Source organism: Phasianus colchicus, chromosome 9, assembly GCF_987193195.1.
Source record: "Phasianus colchicus chromosome 9, bPhaCol1.hap1.1, whole genome shotgun sequence".
Classification (NCBI taxonomy): Eukaryota; Metazoa; Chordata; class Aves; order Galliformes; family Phasianidae; genus Phasianus; species Phasianus colchicus.
This window is the reverse complement of record NC_143444.1, coordinates 26,618,791-26,634,249: the sequence shown is the minus strand read 5'-3', so window position 1 is coordinate 26,634,249 and position 15,459 is coordinate 26,618,791. Positions and strand designations below refer to the sequence as shown.

Below are 15,459 nucleotides of genomic sequence, written 5' to 3'. Positions count from 1 at the left end.
CTAAAGTACTGAACCTGCAGAATTTTAGAGGCTCCCACCCTGTGCTCCTGTGTTCCTGCTAAATGAGCTCGTCAAAATGCCCTGCTCCCACCTGGTACTGCTGCCTGCACAGGTTCTTATTTACAGCACATGTGGTGCCTTTTATCCTCAGGAGGCAGAAAATCTGAATTGCTTTCCAGGTGTCCCAGAGCAAGAGTTCAGATAAGAGACACACACACACACACACACACACACACACACACACAAAAAAAAAAGGCACTCATATTTTGCAAGCATTAGGAGTGGACTGGGAGCAAGGCTAGCACTGAAGATGGGAACTTGAAATGTACAAGTATTGCACTGCTAGAAGGAGAACAGATGTGCTGAGTTTATTTTCTCTTCTTCTGGCAGGTCACCAGCATCAGACCTCAACGTGGCATTGCATGAGTGCATGGCAGCTCTGGATTTATTTCTTAGCAACAAGTTCTCAGATGCTTTGGCTTCTTTACAAGCAAAGTAAGTTGGCTACTTTTACCAGTTTTCATTTGTTTATTTTCTGCTTCGCTATCTCTCATAAGAATTAACTAGACATCTAGTTCTCTTAGCAATCATTTATAAAACTGTGTGGTTTTGGTTCAGAAGGGGAGGGTGAATAATATATTACAGTTTTGGGGAAGCCAGAATAAGTGCTTTACACTTGGTTGAGTAAGTAATGTAATTGATCAAAGGTAACTACAGAAAGTTCTGAATTGCTGTCCAAAGAAGTAACCCTTTTGCTGTAGTGCAGGACATGAGATTTTTTTTCTCCTGAAAGAGTAAAATCTATCTTCTGACACTTGTTTTTTTCTCCTCCTTTCCCTTATTTTCTTGCGTGTAACAAGAGTTGGTGGTTTTATGTCAGCAACTGCTAATGAATTGTCAAGTTTAGGGCATGTTACTCAAGGTTTCAATTCATATATATGAGTTTGCTTTGTGGCATGGTTATTATTGTTATTTTCTTTAATTCTTCACCACTTGCAGAAACTTTCTCATGGTTTATTTTACAACTCAGTGTTGTGCTCATGTTTCCTAATTACCTGCTGCCCACCTGTAGGCAGTGAGGTCCAAAACTCCTAAAAATTGTTTTATTTTGCCAGTTTCTTTGATTTTTTTTTTTTTTTTTTCATACCCTGTCCTGGAGTTACCTGTGCTCTTGGCTTGTTAAGTCATATTTGTTTCTCCTCAGTTTGCTCCATTTATTTTTGAGCCATCAGCATATTACATTGTGTCGTCTTCTGGATTACTGGAGTATCAAGTAAAATTCACAGATAATGGAGGTTTTCTCTTTTGCCGACTCAGTTTGCCATTTCCTTTATCCTTAACTGCATGACTTCAGAGGTGTTAGGAGATATCAGTGATCTGATGAGTCATGTAACCAGAGCTCTGGGTGTTCACATGCAGAACTTAGTGAAATGACATGCAAACACTTTTCAGTAAACATTATGGCTCTTAGTGTGTACATTTGCTCAGACCTGTATGGGAGCTCAGATATCCTCAGCAGCAGCAGGAATAGCAGGTTGCATCAGCTTCTTCTCTACCCAGTTATCCTTTTACTTACCTCATCCATAAGTATAATTGGCAGTGTTCTGCACCTCTTTCACTTCCTCTTTCCATGTCCTCTGCAGGTTGTGACTGCTCAGGCAGGAGCCACCTAAGGGCAGGAGTGTGTGCTTGAAATCCATCAGGGATTAGTGAATGCTGTAGATCTGCTTTGCTTTATTGAGGTGTTCACCTCAGTTTTTGGTACCACAATCTATGGCTTACCAAGTTAAGTACACTCTGAAAGACACTCGTGATAAATTGTAGGCTCAAGTGTATTGCTAGAATGGGTTTTAATTCACAGCAATGTTGTGTAGTGCTTATGTATCATCAGAAGATATCATTAAAATGGTAAGGAGAATGACTTATCGTTAAATTCTGGTAGTAAAGCCCCTGTGCCCATCTGAAATGTTTATTCAGTGCCTAGCATAAGATAGGGAGATACTTAATTGAAAGGAGGTTTCAATACACTGCAAAACCTAGTGAGGCTGTGTTGTTTTTTGAAAATCCGTTTTCTTATATTGCGTGTGGTTTCCGTCCAGCTTTTGTTGGGCCCTGTAGAATACATTTCATGAGCTGCTATTCTCTTTTTGTACCTGAGTGTATTGTGTATTGCCAAACAATTTTGAAACTGATTTTTCACATTAGCCTGTTGTTATGAGGAGGCCTTATTCCTCTTGTCCTTTGGCAGCAAAGGAAATGCAGACCTACAGTATTTGCAAGTGTGATTCAGAAACAAGATGCTAAATTTCCCCATAGATGATACCCATCAGGATACCCATCTCTTTGGGGAATGACTAGAGATGTAGAGTGAGCACATGTGGTAATGCTGACGGTTTTCTTTGGGAGTCATCAGTTCCTCACTGCTGCCTTTTAGTGTGCTGAGATTCAAAATTGATTTTCACAGTCCGTAAACATTCTATCTTTGTTTAAAGAAATACTTCTCAGTTTCTACATGTTATAAAGAGTATCTTACCCTCGATTTTGCAGCATTACCAGTTGTGTTGTAGGGCATGCTCTGCTCCATATCACATTATTGTATATTCACTAAATTACTCACATTTGGCTCCTCCAGTGAGTGTATTTCCAACTGATCTGTACCATGTGTAACTGAGAGCAGATTTTGGCAATATATGAGAGTTAAAATCAGAAGATCTCTCATAGCAGCTTAAAAAGAAATAGCTAAGGATATTGTCTAGACTTCTTGTTGAGATAAAGCTCTTTTTTCCTGTTAGGAAAATAATATCCTCCATAAAGATGAGATTTTGTTTCATAAAAATTTTAATCTGGTGTTCTTGCTTCATAGCACTGAACGTTTTGTTTCCTGAAACAGTTTTAGCAAAAAAAAAGTTTTAGAGTCAGTTTTCTTTCTTAATATGGTTATTATACAACAATGGGCTCCAATTCTCTTTCAATTCCTGCACTAAGTTTAATTAGTTTAATCTCTCATATGGAATATTGGTATTAAGTCTAAGAAAAACATTAAACTCAGTCACCAAGCACAGCAGTTATTTTTAATATGTACTTTGTAAACTGTGACAGGGAGTATCAGTCAGGCAGTCCAGTCACACCTGTGTTCCTCCTCAACCTCAAGGTACAGCAAATCAATTAAAAGCTGACTATATTTTTAGCTCTCATTTAGTTCAAAACAGCACTGACAGAGTTGATGAGGGCAAGATTTCTTATTCCTTTTTGTGAAACAAATGTTCGATATTTTAACAGTTATCCTTAGGGAAAGAGTGGTGTAATTACCTGATATCAGATCACTTGGGAGAACAATAAAAAATCTTGATGAAGTAATCTGGTCGTTGGTGCTGCTGTATCGTAGAAATATGAGAACGATTCATTGTGGGCAGTGGATTTTATTCAGGAAATAGTCTCCAAAAGCCATTGGAGATGTTAGTGTAATGTTGGTTCTGGAATGACTGTGTCTGAAAGGTGAGTTAAATCCTTTCATACGTGAATGTGTCAGATGGGTATGATGACATTCTGCTTTATTGGTTACCTGTAAAACTGCTGTCAGAATAGTGAAGGTCTTTGGTACATACTTACTATCACTGGAATTCTTAAAAATCTAAATTGCAATATTAAATGTTATCTTGTGTATTCTGAGTTTTAGAAAGCTTAAGGAAGTTATTAGGATTTGATAGAAACATTTTGTAATGACTGTCTTTGTTGTGTGGTAAAGTGTTCTTGTAGGATAAAAGCAACTATGGAGTTGATCATTGGGACAGAGAAGTTTTCTTAGAACTGTGATGGCAAAAAACTCAGTCAAACTGAACAATGCAAGAGTAATGGGAAGCACATGGAGGTATACTGAAGATCTAGACTGTGTTTGGATAAAGACAGTGCAGCTCCACAGAAAACTCAGGCTAGCTATTTATGGTAAAGAATGTCAAGAACATGAAGAAGGTCATTATTTCCACTTTCTTTAATGACTGGAGTCTGGAGGAACACAGCTTTATATTCTTTGTAAAAAGAACACTTATATATATTGCTGCCAAAACCTGACTTAATTATTTGTCTCACCTCCTAGCTGAAATTACTTACTAGACTCTGTATTTTATAGACCAATTTATTTCAGAAAGGCTGGGGGGTATTCTTGTTAAATCATAGCTTTTTGGCATAGACCAGATTTAGACCATTCCTCTGGCTCATACTGACTCAGGAACCAGACCAGTGGTTGATTAAAATGGTCTTTTCTAACCGTAAACTTAGGGGAATTTTCACAGGAAATAAGTCTGTATTAGAAGATGTGCAGTTATCAAAATGGAGGCTTCCTATGGAAGCCCACAAAGTAGTCTAGCGAGTTGTTTGGACTTCTACTGGAACTTCTGGGCAACCTTTCAGCTCCCTGTGTGTCCACATCCTACTGAGGAAGGTAGTGTTTGAACCCTGTTCCCCCATTCCTGGATATGCATTGATAAACATACTCCTTCTCAGTCCTTGCTGTTGGATTTGTTTCACTTGATACAAGCATTTTGATACTAAATTAGCACACAAAATTGACCCTGGGCTTTTTATAAGCTAGTGATGCATTTCCTGCTATTGAGTTACTGTTAAAGAATCCCCAAAAGGATATTAGACTCTGTGTTTCTCACACAAAAGGTTGGCCTTCATTCAATTCTGAGGTTAAAACACTCCAGGCTTTTAGGTTTTCACACTTCAGCTGGAGAGGAGAGCTGTTGAAATCTTCATGTAGGTGCTTGTTTCAAGTGGGAATAGGTGCAGGTCTTGAGGAAGGGCAGTGCTACAAAGATGACAGTGGTTGTACAGCAGCTGGAGAGCAGACATGTGGCATAACTCCATAAATGCCTAAAGATGTAAGCCTCTTATTCAGCCATGTGATACCAACTATTTGGGTAAGTGATTAATCAGAGTATTAGTTTATGTCATAAAGACTACTTAACTCCAGCAGTGTCCTGAGGAGGAATCGAAATGTCCTGCTGAGGAATTGAAAGGAAGAAAAAAAAAGCTGTTATGTCCAGCAAATTGCTGGAGAGGGAAATCCCTCTTGACCGTTGTGTAGGCGAAAAGTATGAATTTTCCCTTTAGAATGGTGGATTTAATGTTTACCTGCTTTGATTCTGACAGCAAATTTCTGAAATTTTGGAAGAGGTCTATTTTAGTGCCTTCCCTCTGCTTTGAATTTGAAAGGATTTTATTTTAATAAATCTGAGGTGAATTGTGTTTATCTGTGCCAGCTGAGGCGGATGAGAAATCAAATGAACAGGAACATTTCATAGGTTGGCATGTTATAATTTGTTCTTTTGTTGTTTTTTTTTCCTACTTACATTGTCAGTCTACTGAAAGAATCTCAGTCTGGAGACCGAGTCAGAGCTGTCCTGATTCCATGGGATTTTAAACCAATTTCTCTATTATTGGTCTGTTCTTCTTTTTCACTCTGGAGATGAGATGGATGTCAGCATAGTTTAGGGGCCCTCAATGCTTACAGCAGTTGGTTGTTTCCCAAAATAGCTTTTCTGCTGGATTGGCTTAGAGGATGATTAGAGCAGCTTGTTAGGTAACCTGTGGATGTAATGTGTGCAACTGTGAGTTAAGGACAGTCAGAAAATGCTGATTTTTTTTTTTGCATGGTTTAAAGTTGTGCACTGCACATTTCTTCACTACAGCCAGCATGCTGTGTGCCACGTGTCCTGGAAAAAGGGAGCCCTCTGGCACTGTGATGGAGCTGGCAAGGGAGATACCAGGTGTGTGTGTAATGCTGTCTGTGCCAGTGCTAGGTATAATTTTAATCCCTAAATTTGAAAACATGTATACAAGGCAAGTCTGGATCATGTAATTTTGGGATTTCATTGCATGTTGTCACTGAGCAGATTCTTTTTTTTTTTTCCTCTGGAAAACACAACCAAACCTCAGAAACTCTTCAAGACTTTAGGATGTTTCACTCCATCAGCAAAAGAATCAGTGCATAATAGTGAATGGTTCGAAAGCTTAAAGGGGTTCAGATCACTGCAGTGAGTTATTAGATCACTGATGGGCGCAGGGTTGTCTTTAATTATCCCTAACATTATCTTTCAATGCAGTCCAGTTATCTAAACCCAGAGGAGAAAGAAGTGAATTGAGATGTCGTGAAAGCTTGGCAATAGAGACCTTTCTGATCAATTCTAAAGGTGTAAAGAATTGAAATAACAAATGTAGCTCTTTAGCAGTGTTTATCTGAGTTGTGGAATTTGTCATGAGTGAATTAGAAAGGTCCACAGGGAGTGCCTATAGCAGGAATTCATCTCAACTTTCCCTTTAACCCATTTCCCAAGTTGTCTTTGTTGGACATCAAGGTCTGAAGATACATGGATTCATTAGCAGGTGATTATAACATGGATACTAAGTAAATACTGTAAGTGTGAGGTGTATAAAGCCTTCCTGCCTGAGAAATGGTGCTGGCAACGTCTGCAGATTAGGATTGCTTGTATTCCTTGCATTCTTGCCGTATCTCTTAGTTTTCTGTAAGAGGGGCATCATCTGAGGTCTCTCAAAATAGTATCTAAACTGAGCAATTTGGGGTGGAAACTTGACAGAACAGAAGAGGAGGAAAAAGCCGTCATGTCTGATTTAGACTGGAATACTTCTAGTAGGAAAATCTATTTGGAGAAGATGCTACTTTGGCCAGCATTATAGAATTGTGTTACTACTACACCATCTTCTTGAGTCTGTCCTGAGTAACTGTCCCAGAATAGAATGATATCTGGATTTCTGTCATGTATTGTTGGGTTCATTTAGGTAATTTATTAAAGAGAAAAAATAAGCGATTTGTTTTCCCTGAAAGGTTAGCCATGTGGTTAATTCCTGTACTTCATGTACGTTTAGTACCTATTGTTGGCTCAGAGTTGGAACATCTCAGTACAGTTATTGAAACTGGAGCTGTAGACATGATTTGTAGATATAGATTTGATATACAAATCAGAATCTGTCAGCATTTCGTGGTTATATTAACTGTTTGCGTGTCCTTTGTGCCTGATTTCTAATTCATTTAGACCTAGTTCCTATCAGACTGATATGTTTCTGGAGTTGGATTGTATTTGTTTTTTAAAGTAATAAAAACTAAGTAACTCTGCTTTGAATCTTGTGTTCTCTTGCAGAACTAAAGACAGTATGTATCATGCACTGACTTATGCCACTATACTGGAAATGCAAGCTATGATGACATTTGATCCTCAGGACATAATGAATGCAGGAAACACCATGAAAGAAGCTCAAGCCACCTGTCAAAAGTAAGTGTGGGGCAATTCAGTCACTGAAGCTGGAAGTTGACATCAAGAGGCCATCTAGTCCAACCTCCTGCTCAAAGGAGCCTCAATTATGAGGTCAGACCACATTCCTTAGTGTTTTCAGCACTCTGTTCCTGAAAACTTGTTTACCTCAGTATCTGATTTTTTTTGTCAATCAGTTTTTGTTAGTTTTTTGTCCTATCCATTGTACCAATTCTGCAGTGTCTGGAGACTGTTTACCATTTATAGTTGCTGCAGAATCATTCCATTTGGTGGTGATTTTGCTGTAACCAGCTGTCTTTGAAACAGCATGCACACGTACACAACGTGATTCAAAAAACCTCCTGATCCTTTCCACCATCAAAATGGGATTCTGTGCTCAAAGGATAAAAAACTGATCTCAGGAAGATCTCAGGAGGGTCATATTAACAAAATTTTACATGGAATATTCTCACGTTTGCATACGTAGGGAGATGACAGTGGGTTGGTGAACAGTAGAGGTATTTTAAAGACTGCAAAGATAGCCAGCTGAAAGATACAGTTCTCATGTTCCTTCATGTTCAGAATGACCAAACTGACTTTTCTGCAGATTTAGGAAGAAATCTACAGTAGCTGATTCCATCAACAACCTTGTGCATAGACAAAGCCTTGAAAACTTTACTGAAGGTAACGCTGTCTCTAATTTGCCTATTTTTGTTTGGGTTTTTCACTGGAATTAGAATCGTATAGAGTTGGCAATCTGCAAGAACACATTAGGTGAAAAACTCACTGATAAAACTGATGATTTATCAGCAATTGCTGGATTGCTGTTTTGGCAATTGCTGTGTCACCATGTCCAAAGTTGCTGGCTCTTTTATGTTGGCTACTGGCTCAATATTTCCAAAAATTACTACATAAGGAAGTGCCTAGAAGTTCGTGGGAAAATGCCAGAAAGGTTCCAGACTCAAGAATTTCTGGAAATAATCTGGGAAATTTCTGCAAAATTTCTCTGTGTAACATTACTGCTTGGAGTTGCTCTGGTAGTCTAGAAACAGCGCAGCTAATTTTGAAATTGCTTTTCTCAGTTTGAGATTTGTGAGTTTATTCCTTTATTAATGGTCTAAGTTTTGTTTAATTATTTTTCATCTGATTGATTTGTTTTTCTTCCATTCCACGTGACACTAGAGGAAATCCATGCAGAAATTTGCTATGCTGAATGTTTACTTCAAAGAGCAGCACTCACATTCCTCCAGGTATGGCTTCTTGCATAGCTATTCATGTTCTCTTTGTTAAAATTAATGAATTGTAGATAGCTGTTGTTTGACCCAATGGTGTACAACTCTTTCATCTGGATTATTTTGTCTATTTTATTTCCATATTCCTTCTTCTTGACATGAGCAGCCTCTAGCACTGGGACAGTTCAAGTGGTATCTGAAGCTATGGCAGCAATTTTTTTTAGAACTTCCCCATTGTAACTGTAAGAAAAGAATGCTTAATGTAATGTCTCTCAATTTTAAGCACTGTTTCTTCATTTATCCATTTTTAAAACTGCTTATAAATACATGAGAAATAAGAGTAAGAAAATAATTCCCAATTTTCTTCTGCATCAAGAAGACCAGTTTATTTGCTTTCTCTTCCACTCTGTGCTCAATTTCACATGAGCACAGGAACTGGTTTAAAAAAATTAAAGAAACTTTGTTCCAACAGCTGCTGCAATCAGTTAATTTTGATGCTTAATGTAAGTGACCAAACCCAGCTGAAAACACACAGAAATTGGTATCAGGATTTTGAGGGACAGGTTGGACTGTTCTTGTGTTGGTTATCTCTGTTGCTGGTATCTTGAGTATATAACTGAGAATACATGGTTTGATATGCCCAAGTGCTCCCTAACTAGTAATGCAATTCGTTCTACAGAACAAAGCAAAACGGGATCACATCATGGTGTGATTGTTTTGATTGGATATTATTGGGATTCAGTTATCTGGGAATATATCATCAGGAATTGCATGTTTGTTTATGGTGCGTAGCTTCTGTCCTCATCACATTTGAAACCATTCTTTAGGACAGCTGTCAAAGGCAGGTCAGTCTGCAGAAGGAAGCCCCTATCCTTCAGTTCAGGATGTGAGGCTTCTGATGCTAATTTGTAGCATCAGTTCTTCTAGAGTTTGCTTTTGGTAGGTTTGATCAGATCGAGTTATTTTCCTGACTGGCAGAAAGATGGAAGGCTCTTTGGGCCAGATTCTGTCTCTGTTTACATACTGATGAGCATGACTGGGGCCTGCTTTCTTGTCAAGAACAGTAAAATGTTCATCTAATCAGTGCTCTTTTCTCCTAATCTATGCTCTTTTCTCCACAGGCTCTCAAAATACCATAACAGAAAAAAATAATCTGCTAAAACACATGTAGCTTTCTTGTCCCAAAGTAATAGCAGGTATCAAAACAAACCAGAATAATAGATTAGATGTGATTAATGGAACAAGAAACTACCACCAGAAATTTCTGAGACTAAAGACTTCTCTCTTTGGAATACAGCTGTTGACTAATGGTCCCCCAGATACTTTCCTGTAACTTCTCAGTTCATAGTAGCTAGTAGAGTACCATGCTACTGTACAAGTATGGGGCTCATAGATATTCGGTTCAGTCCAGAAAGAGCATATCCTGCATAACTTTACTTACCCTGCTTCCTTTTTTAGGATATGAAACTGTATTCTGTAGACTCTTGAGGACAGGCAGTTATTTGTGTTTGGTGCTGAGCCAGGAAACATCTTAACTGTGCTGAAGGACAAATGAGAAAGCTATTTTTCTGAAACAGTCATAAGTACATGGACTGTAGAGGCCATTCATTAGCTCAGCTCCCTGTGTTCGTTACGGAAATTCAAATGGTCCACGGGTCATGGGGGCTCTCCTAATCACAGAAGACATCAAAGTCAAGTGTTTGAGTGTATATGTATATATCTAAACAGAGTAGAAGTATTTAAATATAGAAAGGAAGCCATAAATCCATGTATTGTTTCTTAGAGAATTATATTGTGTGTGATGATGGTTATGTTCAGGGCATGTGTTCATTTTCAGATGATAAAAGCTGTTTATAATGCTTATAAATTTGTATTGCTTGTGTGTTTTCCTTTCTCACAGGATGAGAATATGGTTAGCTTCATAAAAGGAGGCATCAAAGTCAGAAACAGTTACCAAACATACAGGTATGTTAGAGTGATGATAAAATTAAGCGTGTAAGTGTGAAGTCGAATTCTCCAATTCACAAATGAATTAGTGGTTTATTTACTCTAGCCTTTATTATGGGCCTTGCATCTAGAGCCTTTCTTAGCCCACGTGGATTCCTTCTTTGCAAAATGAAAGGCACTGATATTATGGTTGATTTGGTTTACAAATTTGCGTTAGGTAGGTAAGCAGGGAATGGGAAAAAAAGAGGTAGTGAAGCCCTTCCCTGTTAACTCTCAAGGTGTGTCTACTTCACATGAGACTGTGCATGAAACAGATCACCAGGCATATAAAATAGCATTTCTTTATTGTTCTAGCTGCAGCTTTTTTTGGAACATCAAAAACCAGTAGGTGAAGCGTGAGTAATTCCATTAAAAAGGCATGAAACAAAAAATTAAGAGAAAATAAACTGAAGAGCTTGCAATGGAAAATATAGCTGACTTCAAAGAAAGGTCAAATGAATTTACAGGAAATAGGCTTATCGGAGCTAATTAGCATAGAACAGATGCAGTCTTTCCACGTCACAAAGTCCCCATACAGGCAGTTCCTAGAGGATGCTCTCCCTAGCATATGTCACTGTCTGTGTGAAATATTGGGTTAGCTGGACCTTTAATCTGGTTAAGTAAGGCAGTTGTTGTGCTCTAAAGAGAAGGTGCGTGCTATTAAAAATGATAAGCAGGGTTGCTTATCTGAACTTGCAATATGTCCATTACTTGGTGTCTAGAAGCTAAAAACATCTGTGTAAGTGTATTTATGTTCAGGCAGTAATGGAGGGCTATTTTCAACATGTGCAAAGTGTCTTCAAGTGCAGCAGTAAATTCTGGAAGGATGCATTAAAATGTATATTGTGGGAAGCATGCTCAATTTTGCCTCAGTAAATTAAGAACAGTTTTAGTGTATGTAAAAAGCAGAGTGCTATAAAACTAGTAGAACTTAGGTGGTCTCCTTCAAAAGAATGATAAAAATGACTTATGTATAACTAGAACATATTTTAACAAGGCAAGTTTTTATGTGAGATTGGCAGTTACTGTTTTTGTACCTTTGATGTGGCAAGAAATAATTACTTGCAGCCCTGATGACAGTATGGTGCAAAAGGTTACAGAGAAAATGATGAAATGAGACTTTATTTGCACTGATTGATATTTATCACAACGTAATTGGTGATATAAAAAAGCCAACCTTCCGTTCTCTGCTGTCAGCAGAGCAGCAGCAGAACTCCTGGCAGAGATGTTAGGGGGAAATGTTGCACAGATACAATTTTAAAAACTTTCTTTCAGGGCTGAAAATTTACCATATGTTATTAAAAAAAAAAAAAAAAGGAATTAAATAATTTAGAAAGAAGCATTTGCTTTAAGTGCATAAAAAGTTTGCTTGTGGACCAGACACAGAATGACATCCAGTCCAGGTTTCCCAGAAGGATGCTGAGAGAGAGAAAGATGACAGTGTCCACTTGAGCAGGCTGGAGGTGACCAAACACAGGTCCATTGTGAATGCTGCAATTGCAACAAAAAGTCATATATCCATTAGCAGCAGTCAGCAGATAAAAACTGGACAGCCTGAATAGTAATGTGTGGCTGCCATTGAAGCAGTGTGTTGGGTTTATTCCCTCGGTAATAAACAAAATGAAGTAAAACAATATTGTGATAAACGTGTGGCTGTGGAAAGCTTGGGGACAAAACAGCTTCAGATCTGGTTGGATTATGCAGGGAAATAAAGGGATACTACAGAACTGAGATGTATGACGATTATAAGAACAAGTAGTGATTTCTGATAACCTATCCTTTAAAATAATAATAATAATAATAATTGTCTTTTCCTATATTTAAGAAAATGTTCTTTTGATTGAACAAGCACAAAATGAAAACAATCTTTTGCTTTTTCAGGGAACTGGACAGTCTCATACAGTCTCCACATTATGTCAAAGGAGAGAACCATCTTCATTTTGAGGGAGGTGTAAAGCTTGGAGTTGGAGCCTTCAATTTGGTATGTACCTGCAGTTTTTCTCTCGAGCTGAAAGCTAGCTAACTGAAAGTGTTAGTAACTTAAATACCTGAAAAGTTCCATGGACATCAGTGTTATTAATCATGTGGTTAAAGGCCATTGTTTCATGTTGTTGTTTGCATTCTGCTCTGAAAACAAGGGGTGATGGATGATGGTGGTGTGGCACAAGTGTCTTCTGCAGCACACAGCAGGATGCTCTTTGGTGGATGAGAGGCACTGACCCAGAGGTGCTAAAGGATGCAGTGGTTGTTGAGGTGTTGGACTTCAGAAAGTGCCGGGTGCTTCCCTCAGCTTGCCTTAAGCAGTGTGAGAGTCTGGCATGAGCCCCAATGTTGGATTTATTGCACAAAGAACAAATATGTACTGTGCAGTACACACCCAATGTTTCTGGAACTTCCCAGAAGTGCTGCAGTTACTGAGCGTGTGGTGTATAAACATCTTCCTGTCAGGGAATCCTGGAGACACAGCAGTTCTGAGTCAAATGGATATTTCTGTTTAAATGGTATACAAAAAACAGCAAGTATATAAGTTTACCCAGAAAATCCTCAGATATGTAAAGATGGTTTTAGTAACTTTTACTGATTATTTATTATGTTTGGAAAAGTGGTATAAGGCTGTCTTTAGTTAAGGTGCAGAAAGTCTGCTACTGTGTAACTGTTTTTTTTTCTATAGACATTGTCCATGTTTCCAGCACGAATTCTGAGATTACTGGAGTTTGTTGGGTTTTCTGGAAACAAGGTAAAGATGAAATAAGTGTTGTTGGTATATTTCCCCCACTGCTGAGTTTAAAAAAATTACAAATAAAGAAGAGTCAGAAGTTTCTCTCTTCTTTCTTACATTAGTTGTAACTGAAACACACTGATAGCTGTCACAACATGTACATTGCTGGCACTGGGAGAGTAACTATTGCAGCTCCTGCATGATATCCAGTTGAGGAAAAAAAAAAAAAATTCCATTTTAATTTCTGATTCATTTTTTTCCATGTCTTTAATGATCTCCACGACGCCTACATTCTCTCTGCCTGAAGAGTAGTAAGTGCTTTTTTGCTCATAGAGTAACCGGTCTGACCTGTGTTGCTTGTACATGTAGACTGTGGCCAGTTTAGCAATGAAGCACCAGTAAACTTACGTGAACTGCAGTAATTTTGCACAGGGCAAATGGGCAGAAAGTGATACTGCCTCTGTATTAGCTTTCTATGGATGCATTGTTTCAAAACAGGATACTAAATTATGGAAATCACTTATTTTATCTTGGCTTCGATTCCTTGTACCTGCCTTTGTCTGCTTTTACACCACCACAATATGAGATTGATTCAAAGTTGGGTTCCTGTATTAAGGAAACATTAAGGTTCCCTTAGCTTAAACTACTAGTTAAATTGATTTCATAGATGTTGGATACACAGCAAAAGCAGTGTAAACAAATTAAAACTCAACTATTTTATTATAAAGCTTCCTATTTACCAAGCAGGTTTAAAGGAGAAAGAGGATTCCTTGATCAGAACTGTACCCTTAGGTGATGAGTGGGTGAGTGCCACTGATATTTGATTAGCTCATAGGAAGGATCATAGATCTGGAAATAAAGCATCATGTTTAAAAACAAGGAACGTTTGGCAGAGTATTAATTCAAATTTGGAAATTTCAGGGAGCTTGTCAGGAGCTGTTTCACAGGCAATAAAGGCAAAAGTCCAATACTTTCACCTGTCTGTTATGAAAACAGAATATCTAAAGCAAAAGATTATCTTTGAAAATGTAGAGGTATTTCACTATATTCTAGCAGAATTCTGAAAATGAAATCATACAGAATCACCAGTGGCTTGGGCTTGGAGGAACTAATCTAGTTCTTGTTGAACACTCATCCCGTTACTGAAGATGAAAATTTTCCCTTTAATTTAATTTCTGTTCTATTCCTTTGGCCCTGGGGTTTGTTGTATGGCTGAGAGTAGGCTGCTGTTTGTGTTGATGAGTCAGATCCTGTTCCAGTTTTTTTAATATCTGTCTGAAGCATGACCTAGATTACCGTAAATTTAAGCAAAAACCTGGTATTTGCACACCGCAAAAAAAAACCATCATTTTAAGCACATTGCTTGAAGTTCATTGATGGTCATTTATTTTAACATCCTAAAAAAGTCTTTCTGCATTTGACAATTCTAAACTAGATGCCCAAAGTCAGAAACAAGATTGCAATTGCATTTGTAATCCTTTCCAGCAGAGGTTTCCCAAAGCTTGCGAGAGGAAGCTGTTTTCTGCAGTACAAGGGGCTTTCAGGTGAAAGAAACAGTAATGGAAGAGGAGAGGAAAAGTTTGTGTTTCACGTGTTGCAACCCACCTGGAGGAATGAATTTTGATTACGTCTGTATGATCAGGCAGTCATTTCAGTTAAGTGCTCATGGTGGGCACCAGGCTGTGCAGAAGATGAGAGAGCTGTGATTAGTGCCTTGAGCAGCTCGTAGTTCACCTGAAAGAGCTATAGCATGCTGCAGACCAGACTGCTTTTGGTGTGAATCATGTGTTTATTAAAAGTGGGTGTAAAATTGCATTAAGATACCTCCCACGATACTAATCTGCCTTAGAGCCAGCAGACTTGCTTCTAGTGGCTCTCCTTCTCTCCGACATGTCATGGCTGTTAGTTGTTGAGGACATGCCCAAAGCTGGGTTAATTCCTCAGCCAGCTGTGGGCACTGCAGGCACCAATTTAACTGCAGTCTGGAGTCACAGAGCAGTAGGTAGGGTGTGATCAAGAAAGTATAAAAGTAGCCTGGGGCTGCCCTTGTTCCCTTCTACTCAAAGAAGTGCCAGTTTTGCCGTTCTCAGTTGGAGCTCCTTTCCCCTTGTATCATTAGTCAAACTGAGGGCTTATTTATGTTTAATTGTGCGGCCTTATATTTAGGCACTGACATTCAAGGGACAGGAATGCAGTTTTACTTGACTTCATAAGAAATTCTGTTTGTTGAGGTGTATACGCAGTGCGTTGGCAG

General features: G+C 38.4%; 1 protein-coding gene across 8 annotated transcripts in view; it reads left to right on the top strand.

Moving 5' to 3' along the window:
- The window catches only part of TTC39A (tetratricopeptide repeat domain 39A), a 41,586-nt gene that overhangs the window by 9,018 nt on the left and 17,109 nt on the right, over positions 1-15,459 (top strand). For 6 of the 8 annotated variants that reach the window (XM_090146657.1, XM_090146656.1, XM_031602254.2 and 3 more), the window contains 7 exons: positions 391-495; positions 7,158-7,289; positions 7,876-7,952; positions 8,451-8,518; positions 10,401-10,465; positions 12,368-12,467; positions 13,158-13,223. In XM_090146657.1, coding sequence (XP_090002783.1) covers positions 391-495; positions 7,158-7,289; positions 7,876-7,952; positions 8,451-8,518; positions 10,401-10,465; positions 12,368-12,467; positions 13,158-13,223 — 613 coding nt within the window. Of the gene's footprint in view, positions 1-390; positions 496-4,709; positions 4,920-5,690; positions 5,769-7,157; positions 7,290-7,875; positions 7,953-8,450; positions 8,519-10,400; positions 10,466-12,367; positions 12,468-13,157; positions 13,224-15,459 lie in introns of those variants that run through there. The other 2 variants (XM_090146661.1, XM_031602259.2) reach the window with 2 other exon arrangements.